At 41.9% G+C, this 26,645-nt stretch overlaps 1 protein-coding gene across 3 annotated transcripts in view; it reads right to left on the bottom strand.

Annotated features, from left to right (window-relative positions):
* The window catches only part of GRIN2A (glutamate ionotropic receptor NMDA type subunit 2A), a 321,942-nt gene that overhangs the window by 108,866 nt on the left and 186,431 nt on the right, over positions 1-26,645 (bottom strand). For all 3 annotated transcript variants that reach the window (XM_043493655.1, XM_043493656.1, XM_043493657.1), the window contains one exon: positions 3,142-3,256. In XM_043493655.1, the coding sequence (XP_043349590.1) occupies positions 3,142-3,256 (115 nt within the window). The remainder of the gene's footprint in view (positions 1-3,141; positions 3,257-26,645) is intronic.

Genomic DNA, 26,645 nt, shown 5'->3' with positions numbered 1-26,645 from the left:
TAGGCAAACTGGAGCTCCAATCCTACATTCTGTATGTATCCCAGATGTGGATGTCACGTGACTTCATGGATTTCAGTGGGAGCTTTGGTTTCCCAAGCAACGCATGATCAAGCATTAAGAATTTAAAATACATCTGTCATACCTCTGCCTATTTTTCCCAGGCCCTGATACAACAGGCATTTTCTCAGTTCCAGGTTATGGCATAAAAGGAGTACTTGTGTCACCTTAGAGACTAACAAATTTATTTGAGCATAAGCTTTCGTGAGCTACAGCTCACTTCATCAGATGCATGAAGCTGTAGCTCACAAAAGCTTATGCTCAAATAAATTTGTTAGTCTCTAAGGTGCCACAAGTACTCTTTTTCTTTTTTGCGAATACAGACTAACACGGCTGCTACTCTGAAACCTGAGGTTATGGCATGTTACTCACAATTAACTTGATTAATAATCTCACTCTTTTCAAATGTGCACATAAGATTGACAGAATCTGGCCCTCAGTAAATGCATTTTCAATGGGAATACTGTAAGAGTGAAGATTTGTAGGATCAGTCTCATAATATATTTATTTATGTTCTACATCATCACATTGTACAGCATTAGCATTTATCAAAGAAAAGAGAATTATTTACTAGCTACAGTGGATTTTTTCCCATGGAGCACATTCCCTGGGCATGGAGGTTTACATGCACCAACAACAGCTTAGCCCTCAGTATAATTAAATGCATTCTAGCTGCAGTCACGATTCAGAACCTCCAGCCAAACTTTGAAAGGATTAAGATTAACACTCAAAAGGAATTTAACACAATGCTTTTTAATAAAAAAATATTTTGAAAAAAATATTGACCATTTATAGCTTTACTGCCAGGCAGATGGTGATGATGATGATGATGATGATGATTTATTTTTGCTGGTAGGTAGAGCAGGACATGACATTTTAATTAGCAGTCAAAAAACTTTAAAAACATGAAATTATTCAAATTAATAATTTTTAGATTTTTAGGGTTTTTAGATTGTGTTTGGATTTTCAAACCCATCCAAATTTCGGAAAGATTGTGGGGTTCACTTACTCCTCCAGCGTGAGCTCAGTTTAATTAGTGAACTCGGAAGAAACCGCAGAGCAGTCTCCAAAAAATTCTCTGATCCACATGGCATATCTTGACCAATATTCTGCTCTTTCAATGCATACAGAACTCCTAGTGATGACAAAATGACAGATTTGTGTCACCGATATTAATGGTAATACTGCCCATATGGAGAGAGCAGATTATCGTAGTGGAGTATATTTGCTGTTTTAGGTCACAAAAGACAATTTTCTTATCTTAACTCAACGTATAAAATATTAGTGCCACTCTTATATCACATTAGGTGATTTCAAATTTGTTAAGATTTTGAAAGCTGGGAACCACGTATCATTGGGACTTATTTGGTAGGATATAATTTAAAAAGTCAGTTAGGACATGAGAAAATAAAGAAGCCTGGACTGAAAAAAGAGTTTGTGAAATAGTATATTAAAAGGGGATATTAAAACATTCAAGACTATTATACAATAAGAACCCAATTCTGATGTTAATGGCAGTAGATGGTAGTTATATGACAGAAAAAATTTAGTCCTAGATGCTAAATTGCCATTTTAAACACTAAACTCCACTTTAAAAATATTTACACCCTATAAATTGCCATGTTTGCTATCTATATGATAAGATTACAGGAGTGTCACTCTCTGTGTCATTCTGAAGCTTAAAATGGCTGTTGAGTCACTATGAAATGATAAGAACAGCATAGTTGAGAGCTCTTTGTTTAGAATATCATCAAGATGAATCATCACTGGGTTTTGCAGTCTGCTACTGTCCGATTTTTAAATTCTCAGCCACTTTGACTTTGCAAATGACACCCAAGCAACAGCAAGCCATGTGTCTATGCCATTGCTGGGTAAGGAATCATGTCCCTAGCCTTTGTTTGTCACAGGGTGGAGATGGATGGCAGGAGAGAGATCACTTGACTGTTACCTGTTAGGTTCACTCCCTCTGGGGCACCTGGTATTGGCCACTGTTGGTAGACAGGATTCTGGGCTGGATGGACCTTTGGTCTGACCCAGTATGGCTGTTCTTATGTTTTTATGCCAAGAGTCCAATACCATTGTGATATCAGAAGTATATTCAGATTACTTCCTTTACTTTGCAGCTACTTTGCATGCAATAACTTTACTGGTTGTATGAGGGAGACTGTACAGATGGTGGATTACTTGGCATAATGGCTACACCCGTGCAACCACATGGGCTGTCAGCAACTAGTTCTGCATTAACCGGCATACCTACAGGATGTAGTAGTACTAACACAATTATTAGAGCTGGTCATATTTTGTCTTAAATATGCTGTTTCATCAAAGTGGAAATGTTTTGCAGAGATGTACTGATTTTGACAAGTTTTCAACAGGAAGGTTTCTGAAGTCCTAGGTGGCTTCTCTAGCCGCTTTTGACAGACACCCGTGAATTGAAAACTTGACCTTTTTGATCCAAAAATAATCAGATGTTTTAAAATAATTCTATTTGGCAAAAATGTTTGAGAGGTTTTGTTGTCATTCCAATGCAAAACAAAAACAAACTTCAAAACCTCCAAAGTTGTTGCAAAATGGAATGGCCACCAACAGCCAGCTCTACTATCTATCATGCAAATACTGTGCACTTACAGACAGCCTTACATCCAAGGACTTCAAATCACTAATGAATGAAGGTTCAACATTCCTATTAGGCAGGTATTGCTATCCCTGTTTTACAGAAGGAAAAACTAATGCACAAGAGACCTACCTAAGGTCACTCAAGATTTCCAGAACAAAACAAGGAGTAGAACCCATAAGCCCAGATTCCCAGTTTTGCGTTTTAGCCACATGATCATCCTTTCCTTACCTTCAGGCAGTGGCATTTACATAGAAAGTATATGCTGCACGTATATGCAGCCTAATATAGACATTGAACACATACCATGTCACCAATCTATTTAAGGGATTTGCTTACATTTACAGTCAGAATAGCAGTGTATTGACATCAACAAACTAGGAATTCAGAAGTGTTTCACGGGAGAGGGAGCTGCACTGAAATTCTCTCTTTGCGCCTTTCAGTACATTAATATGCAGACAAATGCTCACCTTCTCCCACTTCCGGTCCTTGTTCAGCACTATCACCACCAGCTTTGGGTGTGCCTGGTAGCCATCTTCTGTGAAGGACAAATCTTTACCTTCCCAAGTCACATTCATCATAAACCTACGAGGAAAAAAAAAAGTTTAGTGAAAAATGAATGAGCTGGCCAACAGTTAATGAGCAAGCTAATTCATACATCAGAACAATACTGATGAAATACACACGCATTAAATCCCATCACTGCTATGAAAACCCTAGGTCTGCAGCTGGAGTCTCGGGGCATTCCTTGAAGGGAAGAAAAAGCAAAGTACTATATACACATGACTTGCACTGCAGAGGTAGACTGTTATTTCCCACCTTGTTACTGGATTTGCTTTCATCAATTTATCATGATTTGGTTGATGGTAGGTGAACAATAAAATACTCGGTGGTTATGCTGTGTCCTCTTACTGCACAGGAGGAGTGTAGATGAAAACCGTCCAGTTCAACATAATTAAAATAAGCTCATACAGCTTTGTTATTAGACATTGTTTAGGCCAAGAAACAAACCGTTCATTTGATTCTACATGTAACATTTGCTCATGCATCTATATTTTCTATCCTTACCTGTAACTTCATTGTGATTTAATTAAACCTGTTACCAAGAGGAACTATATGCTCCATCTGTATTGATACTGATGTTATAATTAATCATATTTTATATTTGCTTATAAGGAAATATGCAAAAAATGTGACTCACCCATTTTATCTCCATTTACATCAATAAAAAAGAATACACTAGAGGAATGCTACCACCTTTCTGTTATACAGATCAATTTGAATGTCAGATTATGTTAACAAACATTTTATAGCAACTTAATATCATACCTTACTATGGCCTTCAAATCTGACCTGAACCTGATGGGTTGAGATTGGATCGGGTGAAGCCTTGCACTGCAATAGGGTAGGCTCTCATCACCTCCTACAGTGGTTTTGTGCCCTGTTCCTGCTCACCCTGCTATCTTGTTGCACTGCGTGTGCTGTGTAGTGAGTGTCCTGATACGTCTCAGTGAGCTGATGGTGGCTGGCAGGAGTGGGTCATGAAGCCACCCCATAGGCAGGAGGCAACCAGAGGCATGAGGAGCAGTAAGCCCCCACCAGGCCAAGTCCCAAGGATGAGGCGGAAGTGGCACTGATACAGGTTCTAGAAGGAGTGTTGTGTCTGAAAAGGACTTGACACTCTCAGGCTGGGTTCAAAGTCAGCTGTTCCTATGTCATTCTTGCATCTGGATAGAGCTTTAAAATTAGGCCCAAACAGACCTCTATAGCTTACCCCAACTCCTATATTCTCTCTTTCCAATATTCTCTCCCTTATTCTCAACTACTCCCTTTGCATTTATCTGTGTTTTGAATTTTGTTTGACTGGGCCGAGGTTCCCGAGCAATCCAGGTAACTCTGCATAACTGTCCTGTCATCATCATCATTTATCAATCAACCAATCTTTGCAGCATCCATATATTTTATAAGCAGTGATTTTATATTTGCTTCCAGAACATTAGTGAATATGTGAATACCACCAGGCCTAGTACCAATCTCTATGGTGCGCCCCTATTCGAGGATTATTCCCCACTGAGAACTATTTTTTGACATCTATCAGTTAGCCAGTTCTATCAGTTAGCCCATTTAACATATGCTCTATTGATATCATAGTACTAATTTCTTTAACAGAGTGTTGTGCAGTTTTAACCAAAATGTGTTACAAAAGTCTTAAGTATTTTAGATCTACGAAAAAAGAAAAGGAGGACTTGTGGCACTTTAGAGACTAACAAATTTACTTGAGCATAAGCTTTCATGAGCTATAGCTCACTTCATTTGAGCTGTAGCTCATGAAGGCTTATGCTCAAATAAATTTGTAAGTCTCTAAGGTGCCACAAGTCCTCCTTTACTTTTTGCGAATACAGACTAACATGGCTGCTACTCTGAAACCTTAGATCTAGGAAGTTATCTTTATCAATCAAACTTGCAGTCTTGTTGGGGACACCGGGCATGGCCACTAGGTAACTCAAGGAGATGGAAGACTACGAGTGTCGATGAAGCCCCCTCGCTCTAGGCCCAGATGACTCCCCCCTTCCCTTTTCTGCCTGGAGATACTCATAGCCTTCACGCTGAGAAATTTGCAACAGTGTATTGCAGGCACAGACTGGCTGGAGCAAGATTAGGTCAAGCAGGACAGAAATGTTAGATAGTGCTGAACAAACAACTCCATATATGGGGGAATAGATGATAAGAGGAAAAAGGGGAACTGGCCGGTATACCGGATTGGCTATATGGAGACTTAGGACAGCTTGCTATTGGATAAGCATGCTAAAGAATGAATGTATAAAATATGTGTAACTGCTTGCAGAGGTGTGCAAGATTTGAGATTGCTGTCTCCCTGTACCGCTTGAAGCTTCAAATAAACTTTTCTACTTCTCCACCCCGTTGTGAATATTGGGCGACGCACACCAGGCAACAAATCCAGCTGTTGCCTGCCTCGGGCATTTTGTGCCAGCAACAGTTTTTGGCGTCCGTGGGTGGGCCAGAGGTTACAACACAAGCCTTGCCCGCGTCCCTTGCAGGGACCGGCGGGTGAGGACTCCGACCGACGCCCAGTGCACACCGGTGTGATTCCCGGGGACCTCAGAGGGGCATAGCCCAAACGGCTCCGTAGGGCACAACGGTGCAACGCGCCTGATAAATGGAGAAGTGCTGCGGGCGACGGTGGGGAACCGGTCCTTCGAATAAGGTAGGAACCTTTTGAAATCCAGATTGTCTGGTCTGTTTTGAACCTGGGGACGCCCAGAGTTACCCTGTAGGCATGGGACAGGGACAGAGCTCGGGAGGGAGGGCACAGTGTACGCCCCTAGAGTGTATCCTAGCAAAGTGGAAGGTATTTGGATCGGATCCAATGACTAAGAATAAATTAAAATGATACTGTACAGTTGACTGGCCTCAATATCAAATAGAGGACCAGGAGCAGTGGCCAACAGGAGAGTCAATTAATTACAATACGATCCTCCAGTTACTTTTGTTCTGTCAGGGAACGGGGAAATGAAATGAACATCTGTATGCGCATTTGTTTTTGGCTTTGTGTAATCGATCAGATGTCTTACAGCTATGTAACTTGACTCCGACTGGTTCGGTAGTGGCTAATGTTAGTCCCCAGACCCCCACTCCAACTGTGATGGCAGGTCTGGTGTCCCCTTCGGCCCCCATGCCCCCATCTGATAGGGCCCCTACAGTGGGCTTATATCCTTTACTTACTGAAACTAAGATCTCCCATACTGGCATGGGTGAGCGTCTGGTCACGACTATGCAGGTCTATACCCATGTGCCCTTTAACCCTATGGATTTGGCTGCTTTCAAAGTACAGGCATGGGGAGCGTCAGCTTTCCAATGAGAGGAAGGAGGCTGTCTGCCAGGTTCCCGTTCCCATTAATCGTAAACGCCTCAGAGCCTTCCTGGGCATGGCGGGGTTCTGTCGATATGGATCCCGGAATTTGGACTGTGGGCTAGACCCCTGTATGATTGTGTAAAAGGAGCAGATCATGACCCCTTCTATTGGACCCCAGAGGCCGACAGGGCATTTAAAATCTTGAAAAGGAAGCTGATGGAAGTTCTGGCTTTGGGCCTCCCGGATCTGACTAAGCCATTTCAACTGTATGTACATGAACGAAAGGGGGTGGCCCTAGGAGTGCTCACACAGTTGTTGGGAGCATGGAAACGTCCCATGGCCTATTTTTCTAAGCAGCTGGACCAAGTAGAAAAGGGATGGCCAGCGTGCCTGTGGGTAGTTGCAGCTACAGCCTTGACGCTGGCTGAAGCTGAGAAACTAACTTTGGGAGGGACAATACAGATATATACCCCTCATATGGTCCGAGCTTTATTGGATGCAAAGGGAGGCCTTTGGCTCATGCAGGCTCAGATGGCTAAGTACCAGGCTAAACTTCTAGAGAATTCTGAAGTCACCTTTCAGTCTTGCCCCTCCCTTAACCCCGCCACTCTCTTACCGGAGACTGAGGAACAGGAACATGATTGTTTAGAGATCATAGATGCCCAATACTCTAGCCGCCCGGACTTAAATGATATACCCCTCCTAAATGCAGATCATGAGTGGTATACTGATGGTAGCAGCACTGTGATAAATGGGCAAAGGAGGGTGGGCTATGCTATCGTAACCCTCCATGACACTGTAGAAGCCAAGGGTTTGCCCACTGGGACCTCTCTGAACTAGTCGCCCTTACCCGTGAACTTGAACTGTCAAAAGGAAAGCGGGTCAATGTTTTTACCAATTCAAAATATGCCTTTGGAGTGCTACATGCTCATGCTGGCTTATGGAAGCAAAAGGGAATGCTGACAGCTCAAGGCTCCCCAGTCAAGTACGGGCCCCAAATCCTCCGGTTCCTAGAAGCCGTACAACTCCCCTCAGAAGTGGCGGTGGTACACTGTAAAGCTCATCAAAGGGAAGATCAAAATGTGGCCGGGGTAATGCCCGGGCAGAAAGAGAGGCTAAGCATGCTGCCATCCTGATATCCCCTCAGACTGAGAATGCCCATATGCATGCCCTTATCCCATCCATGGGGGAGCTTCCAACCCCCCAGTACTCTGGAGAGGAGAGACAGCTAATCGACAAACTGGGTCTCCAGGAAAAGGAAGGATGGCTCCATTCCCCGGAAGGGAAGGTCCTTCTACCGAAGGGCCTGATCCAGCCAGTGTTACAGAAATTACATCAAACCACTCATGCTGGCAGGAAAGCACTTATCCAACTGATGGGAAAATACTTTATAACTTCTGGACTCCGACCCCTCGCTACCCAGGTACAGGCGGACTGCTTAGTCTGTCAAAAGAATAACCCCCGACCAGGACATCCAGGGCCACCCGCTGCTCTGGAACCCACTCCGGGCCCCAGGCGGGTGTGGCAAATAGATTTTACTGAGTTTCCTCAGATCCAAGGGTACAAATATCTCCTTGTCTTAGTGGATCGATTCAGCGGATGGCCAGAAGCCTTCCCATGCCGCAATTGCACTGCCAGGTCAGTAACCCTTAAGTTTGTTAAGGAGGTCATTCCTCGCTTCGGACTTCCCCTGTGGATGGAATCTGACAACGGGACACATTTCACATGAAAGCATCTTGAGTGCCTTGCAATCCCCTGGAAACTCCATACGCCCTGGAGACCACAAGCCAGTGGCATAGTAGAGCGTACCAATCAGACCCTTAAACGACATCTTTCAAAAGTGTGCCAAGAAGCCTCCCTGCGATGGCCTGATGCCTTACCCCTCGTCCTGCTCCGCATCCACGCTCTCCCAAAGGGTAGATTAGGGCTTAGTCCCTTTGAAATTATGTTTGGGAGGGTATGGCCTATGAATGGCACACCGGTTCTGTCAGGGGAGTGGGAGCTGAGTAATGGTTTTTTGTCTCAGTATATGTGTTCCCTGTCTGCTGTTCTCTTGTCTCTTCACAGGTATACTAAAGACTCCCAGCCTCTTCCCTTGGACTCTTCCGTCCACTCCTTACAGCCCGGCGATTCTGTGCTTGTTCACACCTGGAAAGACGAGCCTCTCCAGGAAAAGTGGAAAGGACCCTACATCGTCCTGCTGATCTCCCATATAGCGGCAAAGGTCGAGGGACACAAGAACTGGATCCATCACTTGTGTCTGAAGGCAGTACCCACCCCTTCATCAGCAGAGCAGTGGACCATCCACCCCATTGATTCCTCATCTAGTGACAATCTCGGGCTAAAGTTACTGTTTAAGAGACCCAAACAGCGGGCACCTTAGCGCCAAAATGGGCCCACTCAAAAACTGGAAACCCTGGACAGGGAGGACCCCGGTAATAGTTAATCGTGTAACCCTGTTATTTTCTATGCTGTTATTTCTAAACTGTGCATATCGGGAACATAATTCCTTTGTTTTACTTGTTCACCATGTTGCTACTTTAACAAACCAAACTGATTGATGGGTGTGTGCTCCAACTCCACTTTCCCCCAGAATAGGAGTGCCCCTTGTCATGCTGCCCTTAACCCTAGCAGAATTAGCCGCCACCAAAGAGCAGGAAAGTAGAAATCGAACGGACTCACCATTCTGGGATAAGATCTCTTTGCAGCAAGCTACCTACAAGGATCAGGAGTATTCAGTTGCAGTGCTCACTGAGGGAGTGTTTTGTTTTACCCAAAACCAATCTGATCACTATAGGCGTCCTGTGGGAAGGAGCTCCTGTGTTATTACACAGTGGGCCGATGGATATTGGATAAAAACCGAGAGGGGAGGTCAACAGTGTGGATGTAATGGTTCCTCCCCTTTTGGGGAAACTCTTACGAATGATCCTTCCACAAAAAGAGGGTCAGGAAATATAAATTGCCGTTCAGTTAATATTTCCATTATAGCAGGCCAATGGTGGGTTTGCAGCGGTCCTTATGGTGAGTGCAATTTGAACGGCACAATTAGAAATACCCCCCCTTGTACCCACTTGGGAGGATGGGAAGCCCCCCTGGGGGCATATGAATTGTTTGGAAAAGCGGCCTTAAATATCCCAGGAATCCCTCTAAGAAACAGTCCTTACTGGGCCCTACAGGGCCACTATTTTGTATGTGGCCGAAAGGTTTACAAGGTATTGCCAGCCAATTGGACAGGTAGCTGTTATATAGCTTATGGAGTTCCTCATCTTTCAATAACCACCACACTGCCCAAAGGAAAGATTAGGAATACCCGAGATACCTCTGTTGAGTCACGAGAAGAGACCCTGCAGCGACTCAATGCGGCCTTGGAGGGCAATGCTAAGAATCCCCTCACAACTGAAAAGCTTACAGGGTGCTCCATATTGGGAATTGTGCCACTGATTACCGGGCCAGCCATAGCATGCATAGGCTGCTATATTCAAGCTTCAAATAGTGCTTGAAAAAGTAGCCTTAGAATTAGAGGACTCGATTCATGATCTAGGGTCAGCAGTAGTAACATTAAATAAGGAGGTACAGCAGCTCAGAACGTATTCCCTCCAAAACAGGCTGGCCTTGGACTACCTTTTGGCATCCCAAGGGGGTGTTTGTGCCCTTGTTGGGTCCCGATGTCGTGTATATGTAAATGACAGCAGTTATGAGATTTATGATAAGGTGGTACAGGCAGAGGCCCATGCCCGAGCCGGAGCACAGGCTGCTTACATTGCCCCCGAGGGTGGTTGCAAACCTTGTTTTCAGGCTGGGGTTTGTCATCTTGGCTTGGTGGTTTATTTAGTCTGTTGTTGAAAAGTTTTCTTCCTGTCTTAATCGTACTAATGGTGTTATGTTGTGCAATATCATGTGTCAGAGCCCTTGTAAAAAAACATGGTAATGCATTCCCTTCAGGGCTACCATAAAATGCTTATGCAAAGTCCCCTTATAAAAAGATAAGGGCCCAAGTGAGAAAACTCAGAGACAAGGCTGTTGAGTATTCTCAAAGGAGGGAGTTGTTGGGGACACCAGGCATGGCCACTAGGTAACTCAAGGGGATGGAAGACCACGAGTGTCGATGAAGCCCCCTCGCTCTAGGCCCAGATGGCCCCCCCTTCCCTTTTCTGCCTGGAGATACTCATAGCCTTCACGCTGAGAAATTTGCAACAGTGTATTGCAGGCACAGACTGGCTGGAGCAAGATTAGGTCAAGCAGGACAGGAATGTTAGATAGTGCTGAACAAACAACTCCATATATGATAAGAGGAAAAAGGGGAACCCGGCCGGTATACCGGATTGGCTATATGGAGACTTAGGACAGCTTGCTATTGGATAAGCATGCTAAAGAATGAATGTATAAAATATGTGTAACTGCTTGCACTGGTGTGCAGGATTTGAGATTGTTGTCTCCCTGTACCGCTTGAAGCTTCAAATAAACTCTTCTACTTCTCCACCCCGTTGTGATTATTGGGCGATGCACACCAGGCAACGAATCCAGCTGTTGCCTGCCTCGGGCATTTTGTGCCAGCAACAGTCTCATCAAAGAGTGAGAGCGAGACCAATTTTCTGCAAAACCATGTTGACTGGCATAAATTATATCTCTGTTTCTTAATTCTTAATCAATTGACTCCCACATCAGCTTTTCCACTATTTTGCCTGGATTGATGTCAGGCTAACCAGACTTGTGTCATCCTGCTTGCCCTTTTTGAACACAGGCACTACATTAGCACTCTTCCAGTCTTTGAAAATTTTCTCCTTAATCCAAGATCTATTAAAGATGAACATCAGAGCAGGCCATAGATCTCCTCAGCCAACTCTTTTAGGACTTTTGGGTACAAGTTATCTGGGCCTGTTGATTCAAAAGTGTTTATCACTAGTAGATGTTCTCTAACATCTTCCTTAACTACTAATGGATTGGAAAATATTTCATCATTCTCACATTATTCTTACCAAATACAGAACATAGTGATTTATTGACTGCTTCTACCTTTTCTGCATCATCATTAACTATTTTACCATCTCCATCTAGTAATGGGCCTGTAACCATTGCTAGCATTTCTTTTTTTCCTAATGTGCTTAAACTTCTCTTTATTGTCCTTAGCCCTTCCAGACATGGATTTTTATCTCATGTCCGTAGCTTCCCATATCAGTTCTCTGCATTTTATAGCAGTCAATATAAATCAGATGTAATCTATTTCCTCTTTCTCTATTTGTTGTGTATTGCTTTTTATTTCTAATTGCTACCTTCATTTCACTACTTAACCAGGAATGCCTTTTAGACAAAGTTTTCCCTCTTTCTTCTTTGTGAAATAACAGCTTTCTAGCCATCTAATAAACTCTTCTTCAAGAGCTCTATATTTTCATTCACAACTTTTCTCTAAATGTTTCTGCCCAGTCAATTTTGCTCAGTTTTCCTCAGCTTTGGAAAATTAGCCCTTTTGAAGCACCAAGTACATACATTACAAACCTCTAGTGAAGAGATAATGTACAGCAAGTCTGACTGTTAAGCCCTCAACAACTTCAATACAAGTAAAATCCTTGTTTCCCCATTCTTATCTGTGCAGATCCCCAGCAACAGTAGAAACTGTATGGTTTTGCTGTAAAAACAGCAAGATTAAAACAATGCATGCTTGCGGTGACCAACACACTCTTTTCACCCAAAGCACATCTCATGCAGAAGGGAAGACTGAATTGTGCCAGATGGTTTACATCTGGAAAGAGGCAGGGACAAGTCTACATAGAGAAGTTACTCAAATACAATTCATCTGGTACTTCTACCTACATGGGTCAAGGGCAAACATCAGAGGTTATCCTTCTCTTACCTTCCTCTTCTGTTATTCCTCAGACTCCTTCACTGGGTCTTGATTCATTCAATTGAAATTGTAAGATCTTTGGAGCAGGTACCATACCTTCCTGACAGACATGCCAAACCCATAAAAAAACACAGAAATTGGCCTCTTTTTTGTCTTAATTGGCTTGTGAGTTGCTTTTTGGCTAGTTTTTGGCGTGCAGCTTGTTTCTTGTTTGGCTTGTATCTTGTTGCTTCTTTTTTTTTGATTGGCTCCCAGCAAGCAGGGGTAAGGGGGGGGGCGACTGCAGTCCCAGACTGCACCCCAAGGGGATCTAGTCACATAGAGTGTTGGGGTTCTTAGAGATTGTCTTGTTTTGGCCTTGTTTTGAAATGGGATTAGCTTGATTTTTGGCTTATTTTGAAAGACGGAGTGCTTTTTTACCACGTAAAAGTTGGCAACTGTGCTTCATGTTTGGAGAGCAGCTAATACAATGGGGCCTTAACCTTGCTGGAAGCCTTTGGGCAGTACCATAATGCAAACAAACAACAATCTAGCCCTGAGATTGGAGATGCACTCTATTCCCACAGCACAACCTGTGGGGAGGACTGTCACACCACCTTAATGAATATCAATCCTCCAAAACATAACATAGCAAAGCTGACATGTGCATTGGGGACGGTGGTTAGACATATCTGCCTTTGTAACAAATCTATGATAATATATTTTCATAACATACCATACAAGTTATGATCAGAGCTATATCTTAATCCATTCAAAGGATGTGCAACCATTCATTGCCCCCCTTTTGATAAATTTCTAAATGCTGAATAATGGGACCAAGACTTACTATCATTATAAGAAAATAACATACATCTGCTCAGTTTCACACTATAGCATTGCCATTTAACACCCCTTTCCTGGATAGTAACCTACATGCTTGCAGTATGTTAATTATTAATAATAATATTAATTATTAATCTAGGTCTCATCTATTAAAAATGTTTAAGGGACCTTTTCTCCAAATTCTCTATATAAAAATCAACTTCCAAACCATACACAGAGGACATGTATATTACTCTCCTATGCAATAATGGAAATAGTATATGTCATACCTTTTCCTATTCTGTATGGGCTTGGGTCAGATCCTTATTCTTGCTCCAGCCTGGGTAAGCCAAGTAAACTGAGCTGGAGCAGCACAAAGGAGAATTAAAAGCCCTGGTTCCAGATGAAGGAGGATTCCCCAACTCTTAACAGGCCTGACAAACTCACTACACATTATTGTCACGGTATTTATCTATAAAGAATGTTGTCAGACACATCAAATGAAATCCGGTGACACACTAGTCTTTAATATCATTGTGAGATGTATGTAGAGATGATACCTAAAAAGTTATGTGTATATACTGAAAATATATCCCAGGAGTCACAAAGGGCATCCTTTAATAATTGGAAGTCTAATCCTAGTGTGGAAAATAGAAAGGAGCATAAACTCTGGTAAGTAAGTGTAAAAATATAAATATGCAGATGAAAAAAGGATTTGAAGAGCAACTAGTGAAAGAAATGAAAAACTAACCCCACATTTTTATTTTAGTGCATCAGAAATAGGAAACCTGCCAAATAATCAGTGGGGTCACTGGACAATCAAGGTGCTAAAGGATCACTCAAAGAAGACCAGGCTGTTATGGAGAAGCTCAATATATTCTTTGCATCAGTCTTCACTTAAGAGGATGTGAGAGAGATTCCCATACCTGAACCATCTTTTTAGGTGACAAATCTGAGAAACTCTCCCAGATAGAGGTATCAGTAGAGGTGGTTTTGGAACAAATTGACAAATTAAACAGTAATAAGCCACCAGAACCACATTGAACTATTGCTGTAACCTATTGCTTAAATCAGCCTGTGTACCAGATGACTGGAGGATAGCTAATGTAATGACAATTTTTCAAAAAGACTCCAAGGTGATTCTGAAAATTACAGGCATCTAAGCCTAACTTTAGGTTGAAACTATAGTAAAGAACAGAATTATGAGACTCGTAGATGAACAGAATATGTTGGGAAAGAATCAACATGCCTTTTGTAAAGGGAAATCATGCCTCCCCAATCTATTAGAATTCTTTGAGGAAGTCAACAAACATGGGGACAAGGATAATCCAGTTGATACAATGTATTTGGACTTTCAGAAAGCCTTTGACAAGGTACCCTCTCCTGGAAGGGGGAAATATAGATGGTGACCCAGCCAGAGGCTCAAGTCACGAAGAGGATGCTGCGGTACTTGGACTGAGATGGGTCTGCAGTTGGAGAAGAGGACGGGTGAGTACACCGGGAGAGGGAGCAGCAGCCAGCAGAGCTAATCCCTGTGATGGCCAACAGGAGGGGCTGTGGTGAGTGGACCCCATCACAGCGCCCTATCACCTGTTTGAACTCAATGCTAATAAAAAACAGGGACATGTGAAGGCAACAGGCACCAGAGAATAAACACTGTGAGGGTTACAGACCCTGGGGACAAAAACAGTGGCTTTGGGGGAATATAAAAGGGGAATGCAAAAGGACATATCTTTATCCTTCACTGAGGAAGCAAAAAGAACACACTTTTTGCATTCATGAATGCTGCACCCTGGCCACGTGTGTTAGTTACACTGGGAGATTGCTTTAGGTGAGAAAATGCTTTAGACAAGAATTTTAGCCTGTTAAAATTAAATTTAGACTCTAAGAAGTGTGTTATTTTGATTTACATGTAACCTATTCTTATTCTCCTTGCTCACTATCTCTTATATCTTAATCTTTTTAATAAAGATATTTGTTTTCACTGTAAAAAGATTACAGTGCTATGTCATAAAAGACCTGATCCTGAGTTGTTCCCGTTAATCTGTGCGTACATTGTCTCTTTGGGGACAGTGTACTTGGTAATTACTGGGAGTGTCTACTGACAAGAGCTGGATACCGCAAGGAACTCGCGGGTTGGGGTGTACTTGCCACCAGCCTGCATGGAGACGGCGAGGTCTCCAGACAGCTGGAAGTCAGTGTTTGTGGGGAAGAGGCTGTTGGTTTCAGGGAGCTGAAGCACAGAAGACAGGCAAGACTACTTCACGCTAAGTGTAGGTAGTGGCAAGACACCTCACGACCTTGAGTACCCTTGGGGAGTGTCACATGCTAACTTTCGTGAAAGCTACCACCAGCCTTGCCTTTACTAGGATTTGACCTTGTGGTAGCTAACACAAGGTAAGGACACTCCCCCCCGCCCTCCCCACCACACACACAATAAAGACCAGACCTAAGGGGTACAGCACAAAAATCTCACCCTGGAAATTTAACAATTACTTTTTGTTGGCACACCGTGCCGTCTTTCTAAAATTTTAGAATGAAGGTAACGTAGCCAATCCTCCCATGGGAAGCTGATACTCTTATTTCTGAATCATCCTCCAGGATATATAATTTCCGATGGATCTTTCACTGATACTTTTAGGATAGGTCTGCATTGGATCTGGAGGTGTAATTTCCACCTCAGATTATATATATATATATATACACATATATATATATATATATATATACACACACACACACACACACATCCTGGTTGAGCTAGTGAACTAAAAATAGTACTGTAGCCATGGCTGCATGGACAATGGTTAGCTGCCCTGAGTATAATCCAGTCTGAAACCCTAGGTACGTATTTAGCGTGCTTGCTGGTCTCACCCCTCATGCAGCCATGACTACTATTTTTAGCATGCTAGTTTGATCAGAGCTAGCAAAGGTATGTCTACTTGAGCTGGAAGTTATACCTTCAGCTCCGGTGTAGACATACCCTTAGTGTATCTGATTGTAGTCCCTTTAGCTCAACCTATCTGTCTGATGCTATATATTGTTTATGTTTAATTTTAAACATATACCAACTCAGCTGGGCACTTGTACAAATTTGAGCAATATAAAATTTATATAATTAATGTTGAATAAAAAAACCCATGCACTCCTCATATAACAGATGAGTATAAATACACCGTCTCCCCCCAGATGCTTCAAGCAAAAGCACGAGTAAACCGATGGGACAGCAACTTTGCACTAGGACTTTAAAGATCAATATCAGATTCTCGAATGAGGAAGCCAGTAAAGTAAGTAGAACATTGATGCAATGTACTCCTTATAGCCTTGCTTCCTCAAGCAATCAGTTGCTGCTTTCTCCACTAGAGATTCAAAGGTTCACTATGTACTATACATTACAATAAGCCATCCTGGAAATCACAATGACTCAAGTTATTTTAGCAGGTTCCACAAGTGAGTGAGAGAGATGTTCTTAATTGCCACATCAATTACAGATTGATAAGAGTCACCTCGGACTTCAAAAGTATCTGTATATTGTGAAACTCCTTGAGGAAAGTTGGGTATACCTCCTCTATAACAGAGGCAGGCATCATTCCCATTCCATCAAACTTTATTGATGCTTCCTCCATCTACATAATCTCTAAGATTATTAGGACTGAAACCAGATACCCAGCTATCATCCAGGTTCTTATTTAGGCCAAACAACTGGAAATGAAAGCAGACATTCTGCAACATCAGTATTCAACAAAAGACATTTAAGCTATATGTTATCAGCATCCTGATGAGACTACAACTTAAACCACCACTTTAAAGCTCCTCCAGCAGCTTCAGTGTGTTGAGCAGGAGTGACAAAAGTATGACTCGATGAAACCACACAGAGAAAATTCTCAGGGCAGATGAGCAGCACGCAATACTACTCTGGGGTCCCTCAAAGGAAAAAGGATATAAAAAGGGTGACTCCATTTATCAATGCCAGAATCCACAGACAATTTATTAAACTTCATGTTGATTCTTCTGTATCTGTTAACTTGGAACGGATCTTTGTCCATCTCAAGGAGGTCAGACAATAAGACCAGTCCAATTTTTAAAGCATATGGAGACCTGAACCTAAGACTGATATGGAATGAGAAGATTTGATGATTCCAGTTATTGCCAGACATTCATCACCACAGCCATCTCATCAACCTTGCCAAAGAAGTTCAGGGTAAAGATCTGGAAACAGTAAGCCGCTCTGTCAAAATCATGAGATTTTCTGAGTAAAGACCAAGAATGGGATTTTCCAAAGTGTCTGAGTAACAATGGAGCACAGGTCTCATTGAAAATAAATAATCCTTGTGCTCCTATGTGACTCAGACACTTTGGAAAATCCCACCAAAAATTAATATTTAGACACTCACATCCTATTTTGCCTAATGGAGGCACTAACAATGGATCAATCTGTCTTGGCTAGGTTTGACCATTTCTTATTATGTTTAAATGAAATTAGCATTTGTGAAAGATACCAAATGTACACCCCTAGTGACTGAAATCACGTATTTACCCACAGAGGACACATAGTATGAGCAGGGAGGCTCACACTGCTTTGCTCCTGATGAAAGTGTCAGAACTAGCTTCTCAGGAAGGCTCTGAGTTGATTACTGCAGAAGAGGTTGATCTGTTACACAACGTGGTCTTCTTTCAAGGTGGAACTCACCTCACTGTTAAAAGAGGTGATTTCTGACACTTCAGTAATTCAGTCTTTTTAATATTTCACCCCCAACTGGTCAAATATTATACCCAAAGCATTGGGAGAAGCACTTCAAAAGGGAATAGAATAAAAATAAATCTGTTGGGTGCCACTTATGAGGAATGTTTGAAGAACACCAGCCAAGAGACCCCAGGAAAGTGATTTATAAAAAAAATATTCTAGCTCTTTACAGTCAGATGACAGAGACAAGGAACTAGCCTAAATTCAAGGTAGTGCAGAAACGACTTACTACAACCTACCTACATTACAGATTGATAGTTTCAGCATCCCTCACTGGCTTCAGTGTCCCCCTTGCCAGGTTTCAGATCTCAGGCTCCAATCTGAGCAGGAGCATTTACACTGCAGTGTTTAGCCCCATAGTACAAGCCTGAGTCAGTTGACACAGGCTCTGAAACTTTCTTTTTTTTGGCGGTGGGGGGCAGCCACCATGTAGACATACTGAGAACAAACTGCTTCCCCTGTGCCAGGATCAGAAAAGGAGGTGAGAAATAGACATTTTTACTGCTGCTGAGAGCCCAAATGCTGGCAAGAGACTGAGCTATTTCAATCTGCAGGCCAGGCTACCTTGGATTGTAATAATATCCAATTCCCAATGTTGTGCCAGGTCAGTGCTTGGATGGGAGACCACCAAAAGCAAAGTGTTGCAGGAAGGGTTGGTTCAATAGTCGATGCTCTTCTGTCAAGTCTCACAGAATCACATCCCCACATTGTTGTGAATGCCTGGGAGATTGCTATGGACCCTATGACACTTTTCACAAGAGGTGAACTATTATCCCCAGAGTCACAATTTGAGTAGTTTCATTCTGCTTTCCTCAGTTTACACCAAATTTTCAGTTATTTAAGATCACTCTTAATGAACTGAACTTTTGTGTAAACATGCACTAAGGAACTTTCAGTTTGTACTAGCAGAGTCTACATGGGCCAGTTAATGCACAACAATTTGTGTGCTATAGAATTCACAACTCACTGGTCTGCATTACTGTACCATGAAGACAAGTCCTCAGTCTTTAAATTGGGCAGCCATTAAAAGTATCTCTGAGCTGGATCCTGGTTCTATTGAAGTTAGTAGGAGTTTTGCCATTGATTTTTGATAGCAACAGGAATGGGTTCATTGTATGTAAATGTATTGGGTCTTCCAATATTTGTGACTTCATATACGTTTTTGTGTGAATGAATGGCCAGATGCCACTGGAAGGGATACCATATAATGTCTTTAATAAATAAATTCAGGAGGCTAAGGTGTGATTTTTGCTTTCGGGATTGGAACAGCTGAGACAATAGCATACGTCATTCCAGAGGAAGGTGAAAGCATCTCATATCTCTCAACAGTGAGCCTTGTGGAAATGGTGCCTGCTAGCCTCAAACTATGAATTTCAAAACTTCTATCTTTAAGAGTCTTCTTATTGTAATTACAAGAGAAATTTGCTTTCATCTGTAGTTCAGAAAAGCAATACAGACATCTAGTGGCCAGTTGAGTTAATGACAGATAAGGCTTCTCATCCTCACCAAAAGAATACACAGGGCCATGAATACATGACAAGAACCATAATGAAAAGCTGACAGCTTGTGCCACACACTCTCAAAACTCCTTTTCTTTTTGCGAATACAGACTAACACGGCTGCTACTCTGAAACCAAGAACCATAATGTAATTTCAGTTCTACCTTATAATGAAATGTGAGTATGAGCAATGAATGACAGGTCACAGTGATGGTTATAGTCTAATCCAACAATTTGCAGTTTTGTTTGGTTTCCAGTTGCCCTAAAACCGACATTTGGAAATTCCTATTGCCTTCTTGCCAACATTAATTTTAACAGCCTGAGCTGTTTTAAAGAGGAACCACTGATCCCACACAGCTCAAGAAGAAAACTTGAATCTCAGAGTAATGCTCAGAGCACAATATGAATAGGACTTCTGAAGCTCATGTAACATCTACCTCCACAATAAATCATTGTCCTGGGAAGAACTAGTTTAGCAGGCAAGGGGTGAAAGTTATTACTAAAACAAGATATATCATGGCTAAACTAAACGTGAGCACTAATAGAATTCAATGGTGATTAGGAAATAGAATACATGTTCAAAGAGATGACGAGTCCTTAGGATCCCTTACTATCTGAACTTCAGCCATTAATTTCCTGGCCTCATCTTTCTGCCAACAAACAGATAAACTCAATAAATGTCACAGGTGCCATCAACTTGGACTATCATTTTTCATCTGCGTTCTCCCTCACTACCTAGCATTGCAATTCCAAAACAACTGAAGGCAATGCACAGAAAGTGAGAGAGGGTTGAGGCTCAAAGAAATATGGATTTCATCAAAATCTTTTTTCTTGGAAAATAAGGAATTTCTAGATTTCAAAGTTGATCACATCTTACAGGAAACATGATGTTTGCCAATATTTCAGTTTCCTCCAACTAATATGAATCAGCCACTTTAATAACCAAAGAAGACAGCCTGTTTTGGTTTGGCATTCAGCCAGTACTGAAGCTTATAAAACTTGGACCCACTCCCACTTTTTAATCTTTGTTTCTTCATTTCAATGAATCCATGAATTATTGAGTTTCCTTAATGTGGTTTTATGTGAGACTTTTGTAATTCTGGAAATACTTATCAACAGGTACACCAGAAATATACATTATCAGAGAGACTTCTTAAAGAAGCCATTAAAAAGTAAGCTAATGAAACTCAGGGAACTCTATATGGCATGCTACATAGACTGCACTGGATATCATGTAAAACTCCAGTGATCTGACTCGTTTACTTTAAATTACTCTTCCCCTTTGTATTTAGCTTGATCTGTTTTAGGATCTGATGCATTTTCAGACTGTAGCTCTTAACTACACACAACTGTACACTGGGGAAGTTTTTTTTTAAAAGGTCTTATAATATGGACAGTTCTCTTTTCTTTCTCATTTCAAACCCTTCCGAATGGTAAATAGGAAGTGTTTCCCTATGTCCTGGGTACCTCTCATCTGTGATATCCTGGTTCTGAGGGAGCTGTAGAATCCCAGGCCTGGGGCCAGCACAGGATGAATCCATTTTGGGAACAATGTGCTCAGTGGCTGTGAAAAAGAACTGGCATGCCAACTATCTACGCCTCCTGCCAGCTGCTCCTTAAAGTATTAGTTGCATCAGCTCTGGAGAAGTCATTCTGCCCAGGATTGTACGAAATCAGCAGCAAAGAGTAGGACAGGATAAAAAAAAGCTGAGGGGAACTGGACAAAGCTTGAAAAGGATGGTTCAGCATTCAAGCCTGCAATGTTGATCATTACATGCTAGCAATAGTGCAGCATAACTCAGACTTTAAGGTCAGAAGGGACCATAATGATAATCTAGTCTGACCTCCTGCACATTGCAGGACACAGAACCTCACCCATCCACTCCTGTAATAGACCCCTAACCTCTGGCTGAGTTACTGAAGTCCTCAAATCATTGTTTAAAGACTTCAAGTTACAGAGAATCCACCATTTACACTACTTTAAACCTGCAAATGATTCATACCCCATACTGCTGAGGAAGGTGAAAAAAACCCAGAGTCTCTGCCAATCTGACCCGGGGAAAACTTCTTTCCAAACCCAAATACGGCTATCAGTTAGACCCTGAGCATGCGGGCAAGAACCAGCAACCAGACGACACCAGGGAAAGAATTCTCTGTAGTAACTCAGAGCCCTCCCAATCTAGTGTGCCATCACTGGCCATTGGAAATATTTGCTTCTAGCAGTCACAAACTTTGGAAATACAATAGGTTGTAGTGAGCCAACATTATTATTCATAATTCATGCTTTGCAAAAAATAGTGAACATTTTTTTACATTAACTTTTTGCCATTTGGGGTAACTTTGCATCTCCAAACATAGCTTTTCTATGAAATCTGATTAAATATCTTTTTTCATATACCAAAAAGCAAGAATGCACCAATTTTAAATGTTGCATTTCAATGCCGGCTTCAGGTGCATTTATGCCAAATTCTGGGGAAAAGAGGCACATATTTAAGTTGCAAAAAGAGGCAATTCCTCTGTAAAATAGGCCTCCTTTTAAATTCCTAAAGAACCTTTTGTTGTGACTCTTTCATACTCTCGGTCATCTACATTGATCTAATTTGGCACAGAAAAGTGTTGTTTACATTTTGAGTAATTATAAAAACACACTACCTCTACTAGCCAGCCAGCACCAATGATACGCCACTCTCCAGTGGGCTCTTAGCTGGATGAGTGTTGTCACATGCAATTCCTGTTGGGCTGGTGGAATATGACAAGAGTTCCATTAACACCACTCTTCAGAGAGCATTGGGGGCAACTAGAGTGTGTGCATTAATCAAAGATGCTAATATAGCTTGCAGTGTTTAAAATAGGCTCTTCAGTAGTGAGCTACACTTGCCACACAATGATTCACCAATCAGATCAGTTAATTACTATGCCATGGTTGCCAATCAGGAGCCATCATCCATGCAGAAACAAACTAGAGAAAGTTAAGAACTATTTGATCATCTAATCCATCCCCTGCCATCAGGGAATGGTTCACTGCAGTGTATTTCTCAGGCATTTGTTTGGCTTAGATGTAATTTTTTCACGTCACCGAGGGTATCCTGGAAGTGGGTTGTTTAAAATTAAGTTGGTAGGACTGGCAGCCTGGCACTCATTAAAGGGCCTTCATCTATGCAACTAGTACTCTCTGAAGATCTGCCAGAAGCCAGATTTGATTATCTTCAGTCACACCTTAAGGCTCACGTCCTCATGAATGCTTTTAATTAATGAACCATCACTGCAGAAGAATAGTGGTTTCACTTGCCATTTGGATTCCTTTTAAAAAAATCCATTATAAGACACGATGATGAATGCTGCCTTATAAAAGTAATGGGATAGTATAGCATAGGTGATAGGAAAGAATTTACATAAGCAACTGTCATTCCAAAGAGATAATTATAGCCATCAAAAATGGCAACTTGTTCAGGCATTGGACTACTTGCCAAAAAATAGGATACTAAGCAGAAGATGTCAAGTATGCTGTCCATCTATATAATTGTAAATAGAGATTGGAATTACTGACTCTTAAACTATAGCCTGGTACCAAACACATAGGGTAAAATTAATCACTGGTATAATCAGTGGAAGTGAAATGGGTCCAATTCAACTGTCAAGGGAACTTCAGAAATGAAGTAAGATGCATTATCAAGAAATTCTAGGATTTATCAGGAGAAAAAGGAGTGATTTTTTTCTTGCATTGACTGAAAATAAATGTATACCTAAATATGCTTTTATCGTTCCATATTGATTTAGGACAGCACAGCAAGTGTCCTACTAGTGACAAAAACATTTTGCTCCAGACATAATCCGTTAAGTAATGAAACATTCTTAATCAGGTAGCAAACTATGTTATGTTTATTTATCCCAATTTTTGACAGAACTTAATGAAATAAGCAAATCCTCAGTAAACTGGTTGTCAAGAGATCTGTTGCTGCATACACGCATTACACAGACTTGTTAGATTATTCATCAAACCATTGTGTTCATGTAAAATTAGGATTGACTCAAATTCAAAAAGAAAAAAAGGAATTAATCTGGCATTGCTGGAAGCTGGAATCAAAGTACTGAACCAAATGAATTAATATCAGGGTTTGTTATATAAGAAGCCTTTCCCACGTAAGGGATGCATTGCTTTCACAGATAGGATGCAGGTTGGCAACATCGATATATCAGAGACGAGAGTGAAATCAGGGAATGAATGTGTGTAGAGGATCATATTGAAGACTAAGTTCCACTTGATTTTAAATTTTCAAATAAGTTGTTAGATTGGTTTGTTTTTCTAAGCCACACTGTACAAACTAAAAAGAAAAGGAGTACTTATGGCACCTTAGAGACTAACAAATTTATTAATTTGCAAACTAGATACAATTAATTTAGGCTTGACTAGAGACTGGGAGTGGATGGGTCATTACTAGATCACTAGTAGATTACTACATCTCAAAACTATTTCACTTGTTTATTCCCCCTCCCTCCCACCCCCCATTGTTCCTCAGACGTTCTTGTCAACTGCTGGAAACGGCCCACCTTGATTATCACTACAAAAGGTTCCCACCCATCCCCCCCTCTGCTAGTAATAGCTCACCTTAAGGGATCACTCTCATTACAGTGTGTATGGTAACACCCATTGCTTCATGTTCTCTATGTATATAAATCTCCCCACTGTATTTTCCACTGAATGCATCTGATGAAGTGAGCTGTAGCTCACGAAAGCTTATGCTCAAATAAATTTGTTAGTCTCTAAGGTACCACAAGTACTCCTTTTCTTTTTGTGAATACAGACTAACATGGCTGCTACTCTGAAACCTGTCATTATGCAAGGCACTGAATTTAGCTGTATAGAGTGGAAATCTATCAACTTCATGAAAAAACTCATACAGATAAAGACAGACATCATCTTCCTTTCCAAATGCAAACAGATGGACATAATACCAAAAGGACTGAAGATAAAAAATCCATTACAATCTACATATCACACTAAACTATCTAAACTACTACATGCCAAAAGGGGCCACAACAGTGGTTCCCTTAACCCACCCAGCAATATTATTAATCTATCCAATTATACTCTTAGCCCATCAGAAGAATCTGTCCTATCTTGGGGCCTCTTCTTTTGCCACTCCACCCCCACGAACATGATACAGTTCTGTGGTGACCTAGAATCCTATTTTCAACGCCTCCGACTCAAGAAATATTTCCAACACACCTCTGAACAACATACTAACCCACAGAGACCTTCCTACCAAGACTACAAAAAGAAGGATTCTGGGTGGACTCCTCATGAAGGTCGAAACAACAGACTGGACTTCTACATAGAGTGCTTCCGCTGACGTGCACGGGCTGAAATTGTGGAAAAGCAGCATCACTTGCCCCATAACCTCAGCCATTCATAACACAATGTCATCCACAGCCTCAGAAACAACTCTGACATCATAATCAAAAAGGCTGACAAAGAAGGTGCTGTCGTCATCATGAAGAGGTCGGAATATGAACAAGAGGCTACTAGGCAGCTCTCCAACACCACTTTCTACAAGCCATTACCCTCTGATCCCACTGAGGATTACCAAAAGAAACTACAGCATTTGCTCAAGAAACTCCCTGAAAAAGCACAAGAACAAATCCTTACAGACACACCCCTGGAACCCTGACCTGAGGTATTCTATCTGTTACCCAAGATCCATAAACCTGGAAATCCTGGATGCCCCATCATCTCAGGCATTGGCACCCTGACAGCAGGATTGTCTGGCTATGTAGACTCCCTCCTCAGGCCCTATGCTACCAGCACTCTCAGCTATCTTCGAGACACCACTGACTTCCTGAGGAAACTACAGTCCATCACTGATCTTCCTGAAAACACCATCCTAGCCACTATGGATGTAGAAGCCCTCTACACCAACATTCCACACAAAGATGGACTACAAGCCGTCAGGAACAGTATCCCCAATAATGTCACGGCTAACCTAGTGCTGAACTTTGTGACTTTGTCCTCACCCATAACTATTTCACATTTGGGGACAATGTATACCTTCAAATCAGCAGCACTGCTATGGGTACCCACATGGCCCCACAGTATGTCAACATTTTTATGGCTGACTTAGAACGCTTCCTCAGCTCTCGTCCCCTAATGCCCCTATTCTACTTGCGCTACATTGATGACATCTTCATCATCTGGACCCATGGAAAAGAAGCCCTTGAGGAATTCCACCATGATTTCAACAATTTCCATCCCACCATCAACCTCAGCCTGGACCAGTCCACAAAAGAGATCCACTTCCTGGACACTACGGTGCTAATAAGCGATGGTCACATAAACACCACCCTATATCGGAAACCTACTGACCACTATTCCTACCTACATGCCTCTAGCTTTCATCCAGATCATACCACTCGATCTATTGTCTACAGCCAAGCTCTACGATATAACCACATTTGCTCCAACCCCTCAGACAGAGACAAACACCTACAAGATCTCTATCATGCATTCCTACAACTACAATACCCACCTGCTGAAGTGAAGGAACAGATTGACAGAGCCAGAAGAGTACCCAGAAGTCACCTACTACAGGACAGGCCCAACAAAGAAAATGACAGAAAGCCACTAGCCATCACCTTCAGCCCCCAATTAAAACCCCTCCAACGCATCATCAAGGATCTACAACCTATCCTGAAGGACGACCCATCACTCTCACAGATCTTGGGAGACAGGCCAGTCCTTGCTTACAGACAGCCCCCCAACCTGAAGCAAATACTCACCAGCAACCACACACCACACAACAGAACCACTAACTCAGGAACCTATCCTTGCAACAAAGCCCGTTGCCAACTCTTTCCACATATCTATTCAGGGGACACCATCCTAGGGCCTAATCACATCAGCCACACTATCAGAGGCTTGTTCACCAGCACATCTACCAATGTGATATATGCCATCATGTACCAGCAATGCCCCTCTGCCATGTACATTGGTCAAACTGGACAGTCTCTCTGTAAAAGAATACATGGACACAAATCAGATGTCAAGAATTATAATATTCAAAAACCAGTTGGAGAACACTTCAATCTCTTTGGTCACTCAATTACAGACCTAAAAGTGGCAATTCTTCAACAAAAAAACTTCAAAAACAGACTCCAACGAGAGACTGCTGAATTGGAATTAATTTGCAAACTGAATACAATTAACTTAGACTTGAATAGAG

Source organism: Dermochelys coriacea, chromosome 10 (assembly GCF_009764565.3).
Source record: "Dermochelys coriacea isolate rDerCor1 chromosome 10, rDerCor1.pri.v4, whole genome shotgun sequence".
NCBI lineage: Eukaryota > Metazoa > Chordata > Testudines > Dermochelyidae > Dermochelys > Dermochelys coriacea.
This window is presented reverse-complemented; position numbering and strand designations above follow the sequence as displayed.